Below are 14051 nucleotides of genomic sequence, written 5' to 3'. Positions count from 1 at the left end.
CCTCCGCTGGCAATCGGACGCCGCGCTCGCTCTCCGATTTCCAGGTGGAAAGCGGCGCCTCGCGGGCGTGCAGCTAGAGGCAGGCCGCGGTGGGGAGGCGGGCCGGGCCGGGCGCCCTGCGGCTGGGGGGGAGGGCGGCGGCGGAGGCTCCCTCCCGCCACCGGGGAAGAGCGGCGGCCGGCGCGCCAAGCCGGGTCCACCGCGTGCTCACCTGCCGGTCCCGGAGGCTGGGGGAGGGGGCCGCGGGGGGGCGGGGCCGGGCGCGGCAGGCCAATGGGGAGAGGGCGTTCAGCTCCCTGCTAAATTCTCCCTGGAAAGTGGAGGGGTGGGGAAGTTCGAAGCTCCCGGGCCGCGCAAGGCTTTGGTGGGGGCCGGAGCCGCCCAGGGACAGTCGGGGGCGCAGAGTCTGGACGGAGGCACGGGAAGACGCCGGCCCCACCCCAGTCGCCTCTCCCTTCCCGGGCGCTCCTGCGCCGGCAGCCCGCCATGGCCAGCTCGATGGCGCCACCTGCTGGACGTTGGTCCCCACGTCCGGCGCGCCTGGGGCCGGGGCTCTCACAGGCTGCGACCTTCGGGGCCTCGCAGGCGTGGGAGCGGCGGGAGGAGAACGAGCTCACCCACCTCGGGTCCAGCAGCTTTGGAACCAGCGACAACCGAACCGCCTCTTTAAAAAATACCTTATGGGGTCAGAAAGACCTATGATGGTGGAAATAACTTCTCGCCCCGCCCCTCCCATCGGGCCTGACATTTCGGCCACTGGGTTCCCCCCAGGGGTGAGGAAGCAGTGCCGCAGCTGTCCCGGGAAGGGGGCGGGGCGAAGGACGGGAGCTCAGGAGTCGCCCGAGGCTCCGGGTGGCAGCGCCGCACAGCTGGAAGCGGCCTCGGGCTCCTCCTCGTGGATCCTTGTTTGGGGGGGCGGGGCGCAGACACGGGCGAGGAAGCAGCGGCCTGCGGTATTACGCGAGGGGTCCAAAAGCAGTGAAAGCCCCCAGGTCTGGGTTGTTCTCCTCCCCCTTCTGCCTGCCACAGTGTAGGGCTGAAATCCCCGTGATTAGAGCCCAGACTCATTCCTTCTTTCAATAAACATTTATTGAGCACCTACTGTGTGCCAGGCACTGTGCTAGGCGCTGGGGATACATCAGTGACTAACACACAGTCCCTGTCCTTGAGGAGCTCACAGTCTATTGGAGGGGCAACATACATGAACACACAGCTAAGGAGCTACCATGTGCTAAGTGCTACAATAAGAGGTATACGCAAAGTGCCGTGGGGCCCAGAGGAAGCTGTACTACATGGGCTGCTGGGGGGGTGAGGAGCCGTCTCCTGACTCCATTACACCATCGCAGAGGCCAGGATGGTGCTGCCACAGGACTCTGGTCAAAATGAACCTGTCTCCTTAGGGTCGCCTCCAGCCCTCTCCCGTAACTAGATCAGCACAGGTTAGTTAACCAGATTAGCTAATTTAACACTTTGAATTAGGAAAGAAACTGGACAGGGAAGTTTCTTTAGGGGCAGGGGATGTTCAAAGTAGTAACAACTCTCGGGTGCAAGGCTGGGGGGTGGGAGTGGGGGTACCATGAGGGCACTGAGCCAGGGAGGGCTGGCCCTGGGCAGTGGAGCACCTGGGGTGAGTGCCTGTGCAGGGGGGAGGTCAGAGGTCACCAGCCTCAGACTTTGGTCCCCATCTCTCACCAGCTTAATCGGCAATATTCGCTGGTGCTCACTAGATGCTTTGTAGTGTGCCCTGCTCTGTGGGTGCTACGCGCCCCCCCGGCCCCTCAGAAGGTAACACACTAACTGGGGAGACAAAATAGGTCCAGGTCATTGAAGATTTAAGTAACAGTTTGTGATTATAACAGAGGAGATGTCACAGGCTGTTCGCGATCAGTTGCCCAAAGAGCGGCAATTGCTATGAATGTAAAATGAAGAACTCATGTAAGGGTAGGCTGGTGTGGGGAAGCAGCTTCCACAAATCGAGTCTTAAAGGATTCGCGGAGCATTCTGGTTGAGCAGAACCAAGTAAAACAAAACCACAGAGGTGGGAAACCGAACAGAGGCAAGCTCAAAGGCCAGCAAATCCCTAACTCTGACTGGAGCAGTATTTTGGGAGTCAGGGAAACCAAGTGAGAGATGACCAGGGAAGTCAGTTGGGACCTCATGGGGAAGGGCCTTGCCAGGTCAACGACTTGGGACCTCACTTTTGGAATTACAGCCCTGAGCCTGCAAGTGCTCCCTCCTCCCTCCTCCAGGATCCCTGGCCGGCCTCAAGATTCAGCAAATACAGGGTTAATGCCCAGCTGCCTACAACAGGGAGGCTCAGTATTTTGAGTATCACCCTTACCTAGAGGCAATGAGGAGCCACCAAAGGCTTTTTAGCAGAGAAAGAACAGAATCGGTGCCCTGGCAGATCGGAGGGGATGAGACAGGTCACACCGTGGTGCGTGTTGATGTGCCTGGGAGGGGGTGAGCTCTGGGTAAGTCTGAGCTAGGCTGGAGGCTCCGGAAATGTGGAAGAAAGGGGAGATTTCAGAGATGTGCCAAATGGCCTGGACTTCAGGAGATAGGGGAGGGGACGGGGTCAAACGAAGGCAACCATCAGATGGCTCTGAACTGTCAAGCTTCAAAGGTCAGGAAAATGTTGGTACAATGAATAGAAATAGGCAAGTCATGACAGCTTTTTGTTTGTTTTTTGAGGGGAAAGGTTTTGTGTGTGTGTGTGTGTGTGTGTGTGTGTGTGTAAAGACTTTAAAATTCATTTGTTTTAAATCCATGTTTGACAGAGGGGCTGTCTTTGAGGCAGGACAGGCGTCTGGATGGAAACGTCCAGCCGGCTGCTAGAAATGTAAGCAGGAGCTGCGGCTCTTGACTTCAGAGCCGTCCCCGAAGAGCCGAGCCAGAGCCAGGAGAACAGACGAGAGCCGGGGCGGGGGGTGGGGGGCCCACACTCAGCACTCCGGCGTGCGGCCACTGCCCAAGGGGGTGGGAAGTAGTGTCACGAGCTGCCAGGACTCACGGGGACTGAGAACTGTGAGGACAACATGTGATGTCCCGGTAAGGGTATCAGTGACCTTCAGATCATGGGTTCTGTGAAATTCGTTGGGGGGGTAGGGCACCCCAAACTCATGCAGCGCCTTTGTGCAAAAAAAATTTTTTTTTAGGTGACTTTCGCGGGATGTTTCACTTTCCACCATCAGGAATTTGTCATAATAAATGGATTAGAAAAAGGCATTTTAATGCCAAGTGCTGGAGACGTGTAATAAATACACCTGCACATCCATAAATGGTTCCTTTCCAGGGAGAGAAGAGGGAAGAACAGGAAGAGAGTGGGAGAGAACACAGGAGGCTTGGCAGTGACCAGAAGGAGAGAGAGAACAACCTGGGGAGGTAGTTAGGTCAAGTGGATGGTTTTCTACTGAGGACATAGCCAAGGGCCTGGGGCACTGATTCACATTAACCAAATTCACCAGATATTAGAATCGATTCTGAGGCTGACATGTCTTAGCTCTTAGCCTTGCCCCCAAATTTGGCTGGAGAGAGGCAAGCTAATTCAAAGAAGGGGAAGGAGGAGTGAAGCCGAGGGGTTCACTTAGGAGAGGATGGGTTGAAACGTCCTCAGAAAGAGGAAAGACAGAAGCAGGGAACCCTGTTGGGACAGAAGTGTCGGGGGTGGGGGCTCACATCCACTGGCTCCTGTCTTCTTGCTGTGGGAGTCAGGGCTAGGTGCGCGACTTGGAGATGAGAGCCAACGGTCCACTCGAGGTCTGCGGTAGCCATCCTGCGGGGGGGGGGATGGTGGTGGCAAACCTACAAGGTGAGTAGAAGGCAGGCTGAGCAGCGGGCACGGAAGGGAGGCAGCCCCAGTGTCCACGGCTACATGGCTACCCCAGCCACACCGGACAGCAGGGAGATACTGGGGCGACACTAATCAAGAGGGATCCCCGGATCGGGGGGGAGGGTTGGATAGGCCAGTGTGCCAGTGAAGGCTGGTATATTACAGCCCAGGCTCTCGGCACAAACATTCAGTTAATCCAGCCCTGTGTGGGGACTTCGTATCTGGGTCCGACCCTGTCCCTTTGAACTCCCGTCTTCCCCAGCACACCCACCCATCGAAATTCTCCTACCCAGGATCTGCTCCAGCTCTGTGACATCTCTCCCAATTTGGGGGATTCCGCCTGTACCCCATAGCCTCAGGGCAACTGAATGGTTTGTCCGAAGGGAATTAGAGAATGCTTCCCTTAAAAGAAAACCCCCATCTCTGCAGCTGACCCACAGAGACACACACCCTTGAAGACCTCACAGCTCCACCCCCATCCTCCCCAAAGAAACAGAGATACAGACCCACGAGTACACACAAATACATACAGAGATATTCACATATGGGATAGGAAATTCCCCGTGGAGGGAACACAGACGGTGAAAAGCCCCACGAAAGGACTCTCCCCACGGGGCCCCTGCATCGGCCCTGGCCACAGACTTCTCAGGAGGTTCTTCCTCCATCACCCAGTCAGCCCATTACCCTGACAAGAGCATATCCCCTAGTGCTCTTGAAGGCCATGGTCTGACGCCAGGGATGCTCAAACTGGGCATGGCTTGGCCAAGGTGACACCGGCAGGGGTCGGGGACAGGGGATCTGGTGTACTGAGATCCCACCGAAAAGTTAAGGGCAGGAGTCCTGCTTCAGTCAGTCTCTGCTATAGGAAGTCCGTATAAAAATGCCGCTCAACTTGGCCTGGTGAGGCACACTTCCCCCGGCCCCTTCATTTATATGTCATGGGGCTCCATCTTAATAAGCGAAGTGGGGTTGAATGGGGAGAAGGAGGCTGGGGTTGGGGATCTGGTCAGCAGGCTCCCAGAGGTGGTCACACTAGGCTCAGCCATAAACAGGGACCCTGAGCCTGAGGAGAGCTCAAGTTCAGCCACTGGGGTCAGCCCAACAGTGGGGCGGCTGGGAGAAGAGAAAGTCTGGTTCCCCAGAAGGCTCGGATTGTGGGAACCCCTTGAAACCACCTGGGTTGGAAGTGGCTGAAGGTGAGCCCGATCCCTCAGGAGCTCCCTCAGGGTCTCTTCAGGAACCAGCAGCCCCTCCACGGGGGCCCCAGTCACCATGCCCTGCACATATGAGGAGGGCCTCAGCGGCCCCTCCTTGACCCCAGAGGCTGCGGTGGCACCGGAAGTCCTGATGAAGGCAGCGATGACAGTCCCGGGGGGCTGAGGGCTGGGCCCGGCCGGTCCAGCCCCTGTGACGGAGGATGGCACCGGGTTGCTTGGACGGTTGGCCCCAGCCAGAAGTTGGGGGAGGCCACTGAGAATCAGCGGGGCCCCCGGTGCTGCCACCTGACTTTCTTGGAAACTGGTGCTCAGCGGGAAGGAGGCCTGCAAAGTGAAGGTGTCCTTGAAGGTCGAAGCAGGTGGAACACTCTGGAGGACGAGCTGTGTGGAAGCAGGCGTACTGGCAGGGGGTCCGCTGGTCAGCACCGTGGTCAGTGGGATTGTCTGCAGGGTCAAGGCGGAGCCCGACCCCACGGGGGCCACTCCCAGGTGGATGTTGCTGGGCACTGAAGAAGTACTGAGAAGAAACAGAAAACAGGTTTGGTCAAGTCAGGAGGCATCTCCCAGTGGGCTGGGGAGGAGGGCCCAGGAGGAGCAGAGCTGGTTGAAGGTGTTCTGTCTTTGTCGCTGGATCGGCGAACATCTACTGAGCACTTAGTACAGGTCAGGAATCTTCCAACCAGCCCATGCACTGAGATTAATAATCTGACTTTACAGCTTGAGGAAACGGAAACGGGAGCACAGAGGTTATGTAACTTGCCCCAGACCACACAGCTAGTCGCAGGGACCCACATCTAGGCCTTCTGACCCCAGAGCTCCTGTCCCTCACCACGCCGCTCTAGCGCCTTCCCGCCTCAGAAGGGCACCTTGCCCCTGCGAGCCTAATGAGTGCCACATACACAGAACTCAAAGCCCAACCTTCTCAGGGAAAATGTGGAGACACTTAGCATGGGCAGGAAGCAGCAAGAGCTTTCCAGGGGGGCCTGGAGGGCCCGAGGGAAGCAGAACGGGCATCTCTGTCACATTCTCCGTTGCCTCTTTTCTGGAGTGGAGGTGGCTTGGGGAGATGGGCCCCGATGTGGAGGTTGCTGGTGGCTGCTGGGGGAGCACTCTGAGATAACGGGAACAGCCCCAGCGGGTGACGGACGCCGCCCAGGGCAAGGGCTGGCTTTGCCATCACTGTGGTGTGCAACCGTGGGCAAGTCACTTCTCTCTTGACCAACAAGTGCCCCACTGGCTTCCCAGGGATCCTCTGAGGTTCCCGTGGGACCAGAGACACCGCAGAACTTGGCAAGAGGCTGAACACGTTTCCCCGCACCCCCCCCCTGCCCCCGACAGGAGGTACTGCGGGAGGATGTGTAAGGACTCTGGGGCCCTTACCTCACGGCTCTGGTGAGTTTGGCCTGGCTCTCTGGCGGGGGAGCCAGCACGGTGGAGGTAGCAGGGATGTCCTCATCTATAGACAGTCCCAGTTCCAGATTCGCAGATGGCTGTAAGCCAACGTTCTGAACCTTTGGCTTCTCCCAGGAAGGGCCTCCCTTGCCCTGGGGAGCAGCTCTGGCCGAGACCCTGGAACTGGCTCGTCGGGTGGTGCTGGTGGAGGAGGTGGAGGGCGTGGAGGCCTGAGGGGAGGCCGCCGAGACTTCACTTCTCTCCTCATCATCTTCAATCACCACCAGGTCCTTGGGCATCTCCTTAAACTGGTACACCAGCCTCTGCCCTTCCACTTTGGCCAGGATGCCTCTTTGGTAGTAATATCTGGGGGACAAGCGGTGGGGAGTGGGGAGTTAAGCAGGGACACACTGCCCTCTGGGGCAGGGCGAGCAGGTGGCGGAGGCTGGCCGGGCAGCCAGATGGGAGCCCCGGGCCAAGGGAAGGGGTAAGGCCAACTCTTGGACTTGGAAGGCTTTTATGAAATTTCCGAGCTCTCCCCCTGAGGACACAAAGGGACATGAAAAGGGGTTTCAGAGGCTAGCCCCGCCCTGCGTGGGGGCGAAGGACAAGGGGGGGATGAAGGATAGGAGGGGATGGCTAGTGGGGAGCTCAGCGGTCCCCCAGCCTGCAAGATTGCTGATGGCTAACTCGGGCCTGTCTCCCTAGGTCTCTGGCCAGCAGAACGCCCCTCGTGGGGATGGGAGGCCCCAAAAGGCTCTTGTGCTCTCAAAAGAGAAAAAGCGAGGATGGAGCTGTGAGAGGAGGGGAGTGTGCCCCCAGAAGGGGTCCGGGGGGCGGGCTTAGGGGCAAGCAGATGGGAGCTGTCAGCAGACTCTCAAGCAGGAGGGACATCTCCGTAAAGCCCCCGGGGCAGGGACTTGGTGCCCCGGCAGGCAGCTCCTACCTCAGGGCCCGCCCCATCGTCTCGTAGTTCATGTCGGGCTTGTTTTTCTGCTTCCCCCACAGCTTAGACACAGCTTTGGAGTCCACCAGCTTGAAGATGCCCTTCTCTCGCTGGGTCCACTTGATGTACTTCGGGCAGGTGTTCCTATCCTGCAGAAGCGCGAGGAGGAACTCCCACAGGTAGATGGTGCTGCCTGCAGAGGGCCAGGCGGTGAGGAGCCGCCCAGGCACCCCGACCCCCTTCCCACCTGGCCTGACTCCCAGCCCTACCTTTGCCGTCCTTCGATTTCTTCCGTATGGGGACGCTGGGGTCAGTGACCGGTGAGGTACTGCGGGTGCCCTTTGTCTTCCGGACTGGGAGGGGAAGGGGGGGCAGCAGGATGAGGCTGAGACCACACGGAGGGCTGCAGGGCAGGCTCCCGAGTGGGGTGCCATGTCAAGAACCAGGTCACCGGGGCCAGAGGCCCAGGACTGCTCTCCACAACCGCGGCCCTCAGGCTCCGGCGCCCGCCCAGTGGCCCACTCTCATGCTCAGGCCCCAGAGGTAGACCATAACTCTGCTGCCCGCGTGGCCAATGAGCGTAGTGCTGACAAATGAGTCACCTTTCGAAGAACCCAACCCGCCTAGCCTGATTTTGGAAATGAGAAGGTGGCCTCAAGGCGCAGCTGTTGTCCAGGTAAGTGTGAGACTGGGGTTTTGGTCGCCACACCGACAAGGCAGTATCAAGCAGTCCTTGCCTGAGTAAATCAATAACATCAGGGCTTGGGAAAGCCCAAAGTCCTCTTGCACAAACAGCCCAAGTTCCACAAGGTCTGAGGAGGAAGATAAGCACATAGCATGAGGCGTCTTTTATAGGCAGAGGGCCCCAGAGGGCCAGGGACTGGCCAGGGGGCCAAGCCTGGGGTCCAGACACCTAGACTAGGATTCAACCCATTTGGGATCATCGATATTTCTGCACGAGTTTACCTATCTGCTGGGCTGACAGGAGCGGTGTGGGAAATGTCAGGCTTTGGGCAGGCCAAGCTGTACAGAAGGGAGGACTTTTCATCCATCCCCTGTCACACCAAAGAGCTGTCCTCTGAATGTGTCTATGAGCCTTGACCCACTCACCCCTGATAGGCTCCCTGACCCGCCCCCCTCCTACCATACCCCCCTGAAGACAGACAGACACACACGCACACACGTGCACACACACACTTTCCCTCTCTCTCTCTCTCTCTCTCTCTTACTTCTCTTCTTTGATTTTCCAGTCTTCTTGGCACTTTCCTCTCTGGGGACCTTCTCCTCCAGACAATGCCCCTCCTGGTCATCAGTGTCACCCGCCTGGTTCAGGGCATCAGGCTCAGAGACAGGAAACAGGTAGTTGGGCAGAGTGGCAGCCGGAGCAGGGTCTGAGTCTGGAAGCATTTCGGAGGTGCTGACTGCAAGGAGAAAGGCCTGAGGTGCCTGAGGCCCAGGGCAGGCCAGGAGTGTGGTCTCCTGGCACTTAAGAGAATGGTGGGCTCCCGGGGAGGGCGGAGGAGCCACTCCCCACTGCCCCAGATGCAGGATACACCTGAAAATGCCTCATGTGTCTCACACCACGAGGACAGGAAACATCTGCAGGGCTGTGGGCATGAGCTGGTCCCAATCACGGCTGCCACATTTACAGCCCCCTGCCGGCAGTGGGGGAAGTTCCAGGCAACACCCAGGGTAAAGGGCCACCTTGATTTCGTCATTCACTTGTTTTATAACTGGAAGGCGCCTTAGATATCATTTAGCCCAATTTCTCTGCATTTCTGATAAGGAAACTGAGATCCAGAGATGGCAGGGCATGTGTCCAAGGTCACACAGCAAGTTGGTGCCTGGTACGTGTAGGCATTCAGTAAATATTTGCTGAAGCCTGAGTGCACATTAGTGACAGGGTCAGGAACAGAAGTGCTAGGACTCTTAACTGGCAGCTTCAGGCTTTCCGCACCACCCCCCCCAGCGGGATCCCCAGCCTGCCCTCGGGAAGGGGCAGTTAGGGCCAGAAGTCCTCCTGTCCATGAGTCGGGCAAAGGCCTGAGGGGGGGTGGTGGGGCAGGAGCCCACCTGGGGGGCCTTCTGGGGAGGTGGGGAGTCAAGCTCCAAGCCTGGCACATTTCTAAATAAGCCACACCCTGCATAGTCTTTCTGGGGGCCCCAGCAAGAGAGTAGAGGGGACCGAAAAGTCACCCTGGCCAATAGTAGTTAGCCTTCAGCCTTAAAAAGGAAGGAATTTCTGACATATGCTACAACATGGACAGACCTTGACGTCACTATGTTAAATGAAATAAGCCAGTCCCCAAAGAGCACTATGGTGTGACTCCACTCCTGTGAGGTCCCTAGAGTAGTCCCATTCATAGCGACAGAGAGTAGAGCGGTGGCTGCCAAGGGCTGAGGGGAGGGGAAAAGAGGGAGTTAGTGTTTAATGGGCACAGAATTTCAGTTTTGCAAGATGGAAGGTTCTGGAGATGGATGGTGGCGACGGCTGCCCAACAACTTAATACCACTGAACTGGACGCTGAAAAATGGTGAAGGTAGTCAATTTTATGTTATGTGTATTTTACCACAATTTAAAAACCAGAAAAGCAAAGTCCCCCTGGCCACCTTTTCCCTGTGTCTACCCTGCCCCTCTGCCCCCGCCATTCCTGCCCCAGCTCAAGAGCATGTTTACACGGCGGCAGTGGCGGTGGGTACGCATATCTCCAAATCCAGTACGTGGATGTGATATTTTTAAATGGCATTTTTTGTTGCCTTGAGTTAAGGCACCAGGGTTCACACTTACAGATTTGCTTCTCATCCAGGATGTCGTTAGGAGACTCGACATTGAGCAAGACTTCAGTGGTTGACATGGTTTGTGAGGTTGCTTCATTGTCATCTGGTTCCAGGTTCCATGGTGTGGGGCGCAGGGGGCAGAAAAAAGTTCCCTCAGCGCTCAGGGCAGGGGTAGAGCTCTCATGGGGCCAGCCCAGAGACCAGTGCTAAGAAGCCAAGGGACCTGGAAGGGGCTAGCGTGCCACCTACTGACACTCTCCACCTTTTCTCTACACTCACCCCAGCCAGTCTCCCCTTCACTCTGCCTCGTCCCACTCCATCTTGAAAGACCACACATCCATTTGGATGGTTTCCTCCTCTATGAAGTGGTACTACCTTTTGTTTGACCTAACCACGCTATCAAATTTCCCACTCTTGCGGGCCTTTTGCCCTTGCTGCATGGGGTCACTGAAAGCCACTGTGGGCTACTATATTCCCTGATGACAGAACCCCTTTTTCTGCCACACTCCCCTGCCCAGAAAGGAAACAAACCTGCAAGCAAAATACTGCCCTCCAGAATCTGATCCTGTGTCATGCACAAGGTCCCATCCGTTATGATGCCATTGTGAACGTCGTCCAGCTCCAGTCCTGAGTACAGATGCAGTAATTCGGGGTAGGGTACCTGCTCCACGATCACAGCTGGGAACACCGAGGGGTCTTCCAGCTATGGACAAGACAGGGATCCGTTTTAAGGCTCACCTGCCTCTTCCAGGAGGCCCTCCCTACCAGAATCTGGCCCTGCTTGCAATTCCTAATTCTTGGAGCCCCCAGGGCTTGTCCTTTGTATGAGATGACACTGCTCTGGGTCCAACCTCACTAGGTGATGCTTTGAGTGGATTCTTGATTAACAGAGATGGGGTAGCTCTGTACCACCTGCACTCAATCAAGGGCAGGCAGTTTTAATTGGTTGTAGTTCTGGGTAATCCATGGCCAGGGTTAGTGCTCAGTCTATGAGAATGGTTAGGCTTCTTCTCAGGCCAGTGGGAAAGGATTAGTCAATGGCGAGGGTGAGGGGCTCAATCTATAGCCAGGTGAGGGACTCAGCCTCCAGTCAGGGTTGGGTATCCAGGGTTAGGGACTCTGACTGTGCACATCTTAGTCTCTGGCAATAAAGACAGAAGAACAGAGGCATTATAGAGGTAGAAGGAAGGTTAGGGCCCAGTCCCTGTCTGGATGGGGGAGAAGGTTCTAATTTCCAGCTTGATTCACTGGGTACATGGGGACACTGTTTATGTGGAGGAGGAGGAGAAGCAGGTTTTTAGAGAAAGGGAAGGGGAACAGTGTCTGGATATGGTGAGTTTGAGGTACCTTCGAGATATTTAGCATGGAGATACCTATCAGTGAGTCAAAAATATGTGTCCAAGAGTCCAAAAGCATGGTCGCTTAGAGTGGATACAATGGTAAGGATGAGAATTTGACCCCTGGAGAACAAAGCTGTCCTCAAATCAAACAAAGCTAAATGAAAAAGGAGTGTGACTGGGCAACTGGGTGGGTCAGTCGGTCGGGTGTCCGACTCTTGGTTTCAGCTCGGGTACTGACCTCAGGGTCATGGGGTCGGGCCCCGGGTAGCACTCTGTGCTCATGAGATTATCTCCCTCTGCATCTCCCTCTCCCTCTGCTCGTGCTCTCTCTCTCTAAAATAAATAAATAAAAGGTTTTTTAAAAAAGGACTGTGGGCACCTGGGTGGCTCAGTTGGTTAAATGGCTGCCTTCAGCTTGGGTCATGATCTCAGGGTCCTGGGATCGAGCCCCACGTCGGGCTCTCTGCTCAGTGAGGAGCCTGCTTCTCCCTCTCCCTCTGCCGCTCCCCCTGCTTGTGCTCTCTCGCTTGCACTCTCTCAAATAAATGAATAAAATCTTTAAAAAAAAGACTGTGATTGAAACTGTGGTTTTTTTAAAAGATTTATTCATTCATTTATTTGAGAGAGAGAGAGTGCACGTGAGCAAGCATGAGTGGCGGGGTGGGCAGCAGAGAGGGACAAGCAGACTCCCCACTGAGCAGGGAGCCCGATGCGGGACTCGATCCCAGGACCCTGGGATCATGACCTGAGCCAAAGGCAGACGCTTAACCAACTGAGCCACCCAGGCGCCCTGCAACTCTTTTCAAAAATTAGGTATATAAGGAATTATACCAGAATGTTTATAATAATTATACTTTGATTGTGGGACTTTGGGTGACTTTTTTCCCTTTCTTTCCAATTTTCTGTATTTTCCAAATTTTCTTTCATGGGGTTGTTAATTCTTTTTTCATGAAAAAAGAATGAGAATGTTCAGTTCTGCCTAACGTTCCTGAAGGATGCAGAAAAAAAAATTGATAGAACGCCATTGGGTTTGGCCACTGGGCAGTCACCCTGGCTAGAGCACTTTCAGGGGACTGCTGGGGTCCCAAGGCACATTACAACAGATCTCAGAGAGGACGGACTGAGGCAGGCAGGCAGATGTAGTGATGAAGGCCACAGAGCTGAGAGCTGTCTGTCCAGTATGGTACCCAGTAGGCATGGGTGACTGTTTAAATGTAAATGTAAAACTTTTTCAAGATACAAAGTCCAGTCCTTTGGTCGCGTTAGCCACAGTTCAAGTGCTTCATAGCCTCTTGTGACTAGTGGCCCTGTACTGGACAGGGCAAATACGGAACACTTCTAGTAGCTCAGAAAATTCCGTTGGATTGTCCTGATCTAGAGCTAGACAACCTGGCTTTGAAACCAAGCTCTGCTACTTAGTAGCAGTGGGACCTTGGGCAAGCTACCTAATCTTGCTGTGCATTGGTTTCCTCATTTATAAAATTGGGGTGGCCATATTAAACAACACCATAGGGTTGTGTAAACAGATCAATGCGCATAAAGCGCATAGGAACAGGGTCAGTGTAGAGTCGGCTCTCATCGAGTGTTTTAGGTACCAGGGACTTCTAGGAGACTAGTAATGCTTTTATTTCTTAACCTGGGTGGTGAGTTCATGGGTGTTCATTTTATAATTATTCATATATATATATATATATATGATTTATACACTCTTTTGTATTAATGATACATTTTTCAATACAAATGGTTTCCTGAAGGGAGAGAAAGGAGGTGAGACTGTAAGCACAGAGGGTGGAGACCATACTGATGAACAGAAAGGAGTTAAGAAGGTGGTTTTTTGAAGGCGGTGGGTAGAAGGGAGAGAAGACCTGAAGAAGTTCTAGGTTGAGGAGAAAGGTCTGGAAGGTCTGAAGGATTTAAGAGAGAGACATTGGAGGTGACCAACGGTTTGAGGTCTTGGAGGCAGGAGAGAAGAGTTAATTAAGTACGGTAGAAGATACCGCTGGAAGGAAGAGGGACACTTCTTTGTCCCGGGTCAGCGGGAAGGAAACAGGAACAGTGATGTTATCAGTAAAAGGGAGAAGGGAGGGAAACAGAGGGTGTCCTTGGCTTCTCTGTGAATTGGAGCAGAAGCTGTCTGCTGAGGGTGGAGGGGCAGGTGTGGGATTGGGAGGGAAGAACAGCCTCCGTGAAGAACAGTTAACAGTTGCTGAGCAGATCAGAAACAGGCAAAAGATGACTAGTAGTATCGAGAACCCAGGTATGGTTAGATTTTTCTTCCCTTCTCTTCCCATGGGGCCTTCCACCAGGCGAGGCACTCCACAGGTGTTGGGTAAGGCTGGGCAACTTGAGGTTAAGACCCCGCGGGACAGAAAGTACAATGTGCTCAAAGCCCACTAGGGGGCAGCCCTGGGTAGGCCGCTAGAGGTCGGACGAAGTTTTCTGTCCTCACAAGGATTCAGCACAGAGAGCATCAGTATTAGGCTGGGGTGCCCTTAGAGATAATCCAACTGGATCTCCTCTTGGTGAAGAGGGGAAGATGGCAGCCA

At 55.2% G+C, this 14051-nt stretch overlaps 1 protein-coding gene across 5 annotated transcripts in view; it reads right to left on the bottom strand.

The window, feature by feature from the left end:
• Positions 1 to 1071: 1071 nt before the first annotated feature.
• The window catches only part of ELF4 (E74 like ETS transcription factor 4), a 39194-nt gene continuing 26214 nt past the window's right edge, over positions 1072 to 14051 (bottom strand). For 3 of the 5 annotated variants that reach the window (XM_028122689.2, XM_028122690.2, XM_088028646.1), the window contains exons 3-9: positions 10697 to 10868; positions 10176 to 10268; positions 8617 to 8808; positions 7657 to 7740; positions 7388 to 7580; positions 6430 to 6807; positions 1072 to 5566 (exon numbers count right to left, since the gene is read on the bottom strand). In XM_028122689.2, the coding sequence (XP_027978490.1) occupies positions 4762 to 5566; positions 6430 to 6807; positions 7388 to 7580; positions 7657 to 7740; positions 8617 to 8808; positions 10176 to 10268; positions 10697 to 10868 (1917 nt within the window). In that variant the 3' untranslated portion in view covers positions 1072 to 4761. Of the gene's footprint in view, positions 5567 to 6429; positions 6808 to 7387; positions 7581 to 7656; positions 7741 to 8616; positions 8809 to 10175; positions 10269 to 10696; positions 10869 to 11743; positions 11815 to 14051 lie in introns of those variants that run through there. The other 2 variants (XM_028122693.2, XM_028122692.2) reach the window with 2 other exon arrangements.

Source organism: Eumetopias jubatus, unplaced genomic scaffold, assembly GCF_037043125.1.
Source record: "Eumetopias jubatus isolate StellerSeaLion01/CBP00866 unplaced genomic scaffold, mEumJub1_p1.0 scaffold_11, whole genome shotgun sequence".
In the NCBI taxonomy this organism is placed as follows: Eukaryota; Metazoa; Chordata; class Mammalia; order Carnivora; family Otariidae; genus Eumetopias; species Eumetopias jubatus.
Note: the sequence above shows the minus strand (reverse complement) of the source record. Positions and strands in the feature narration are given on the sequence as shown.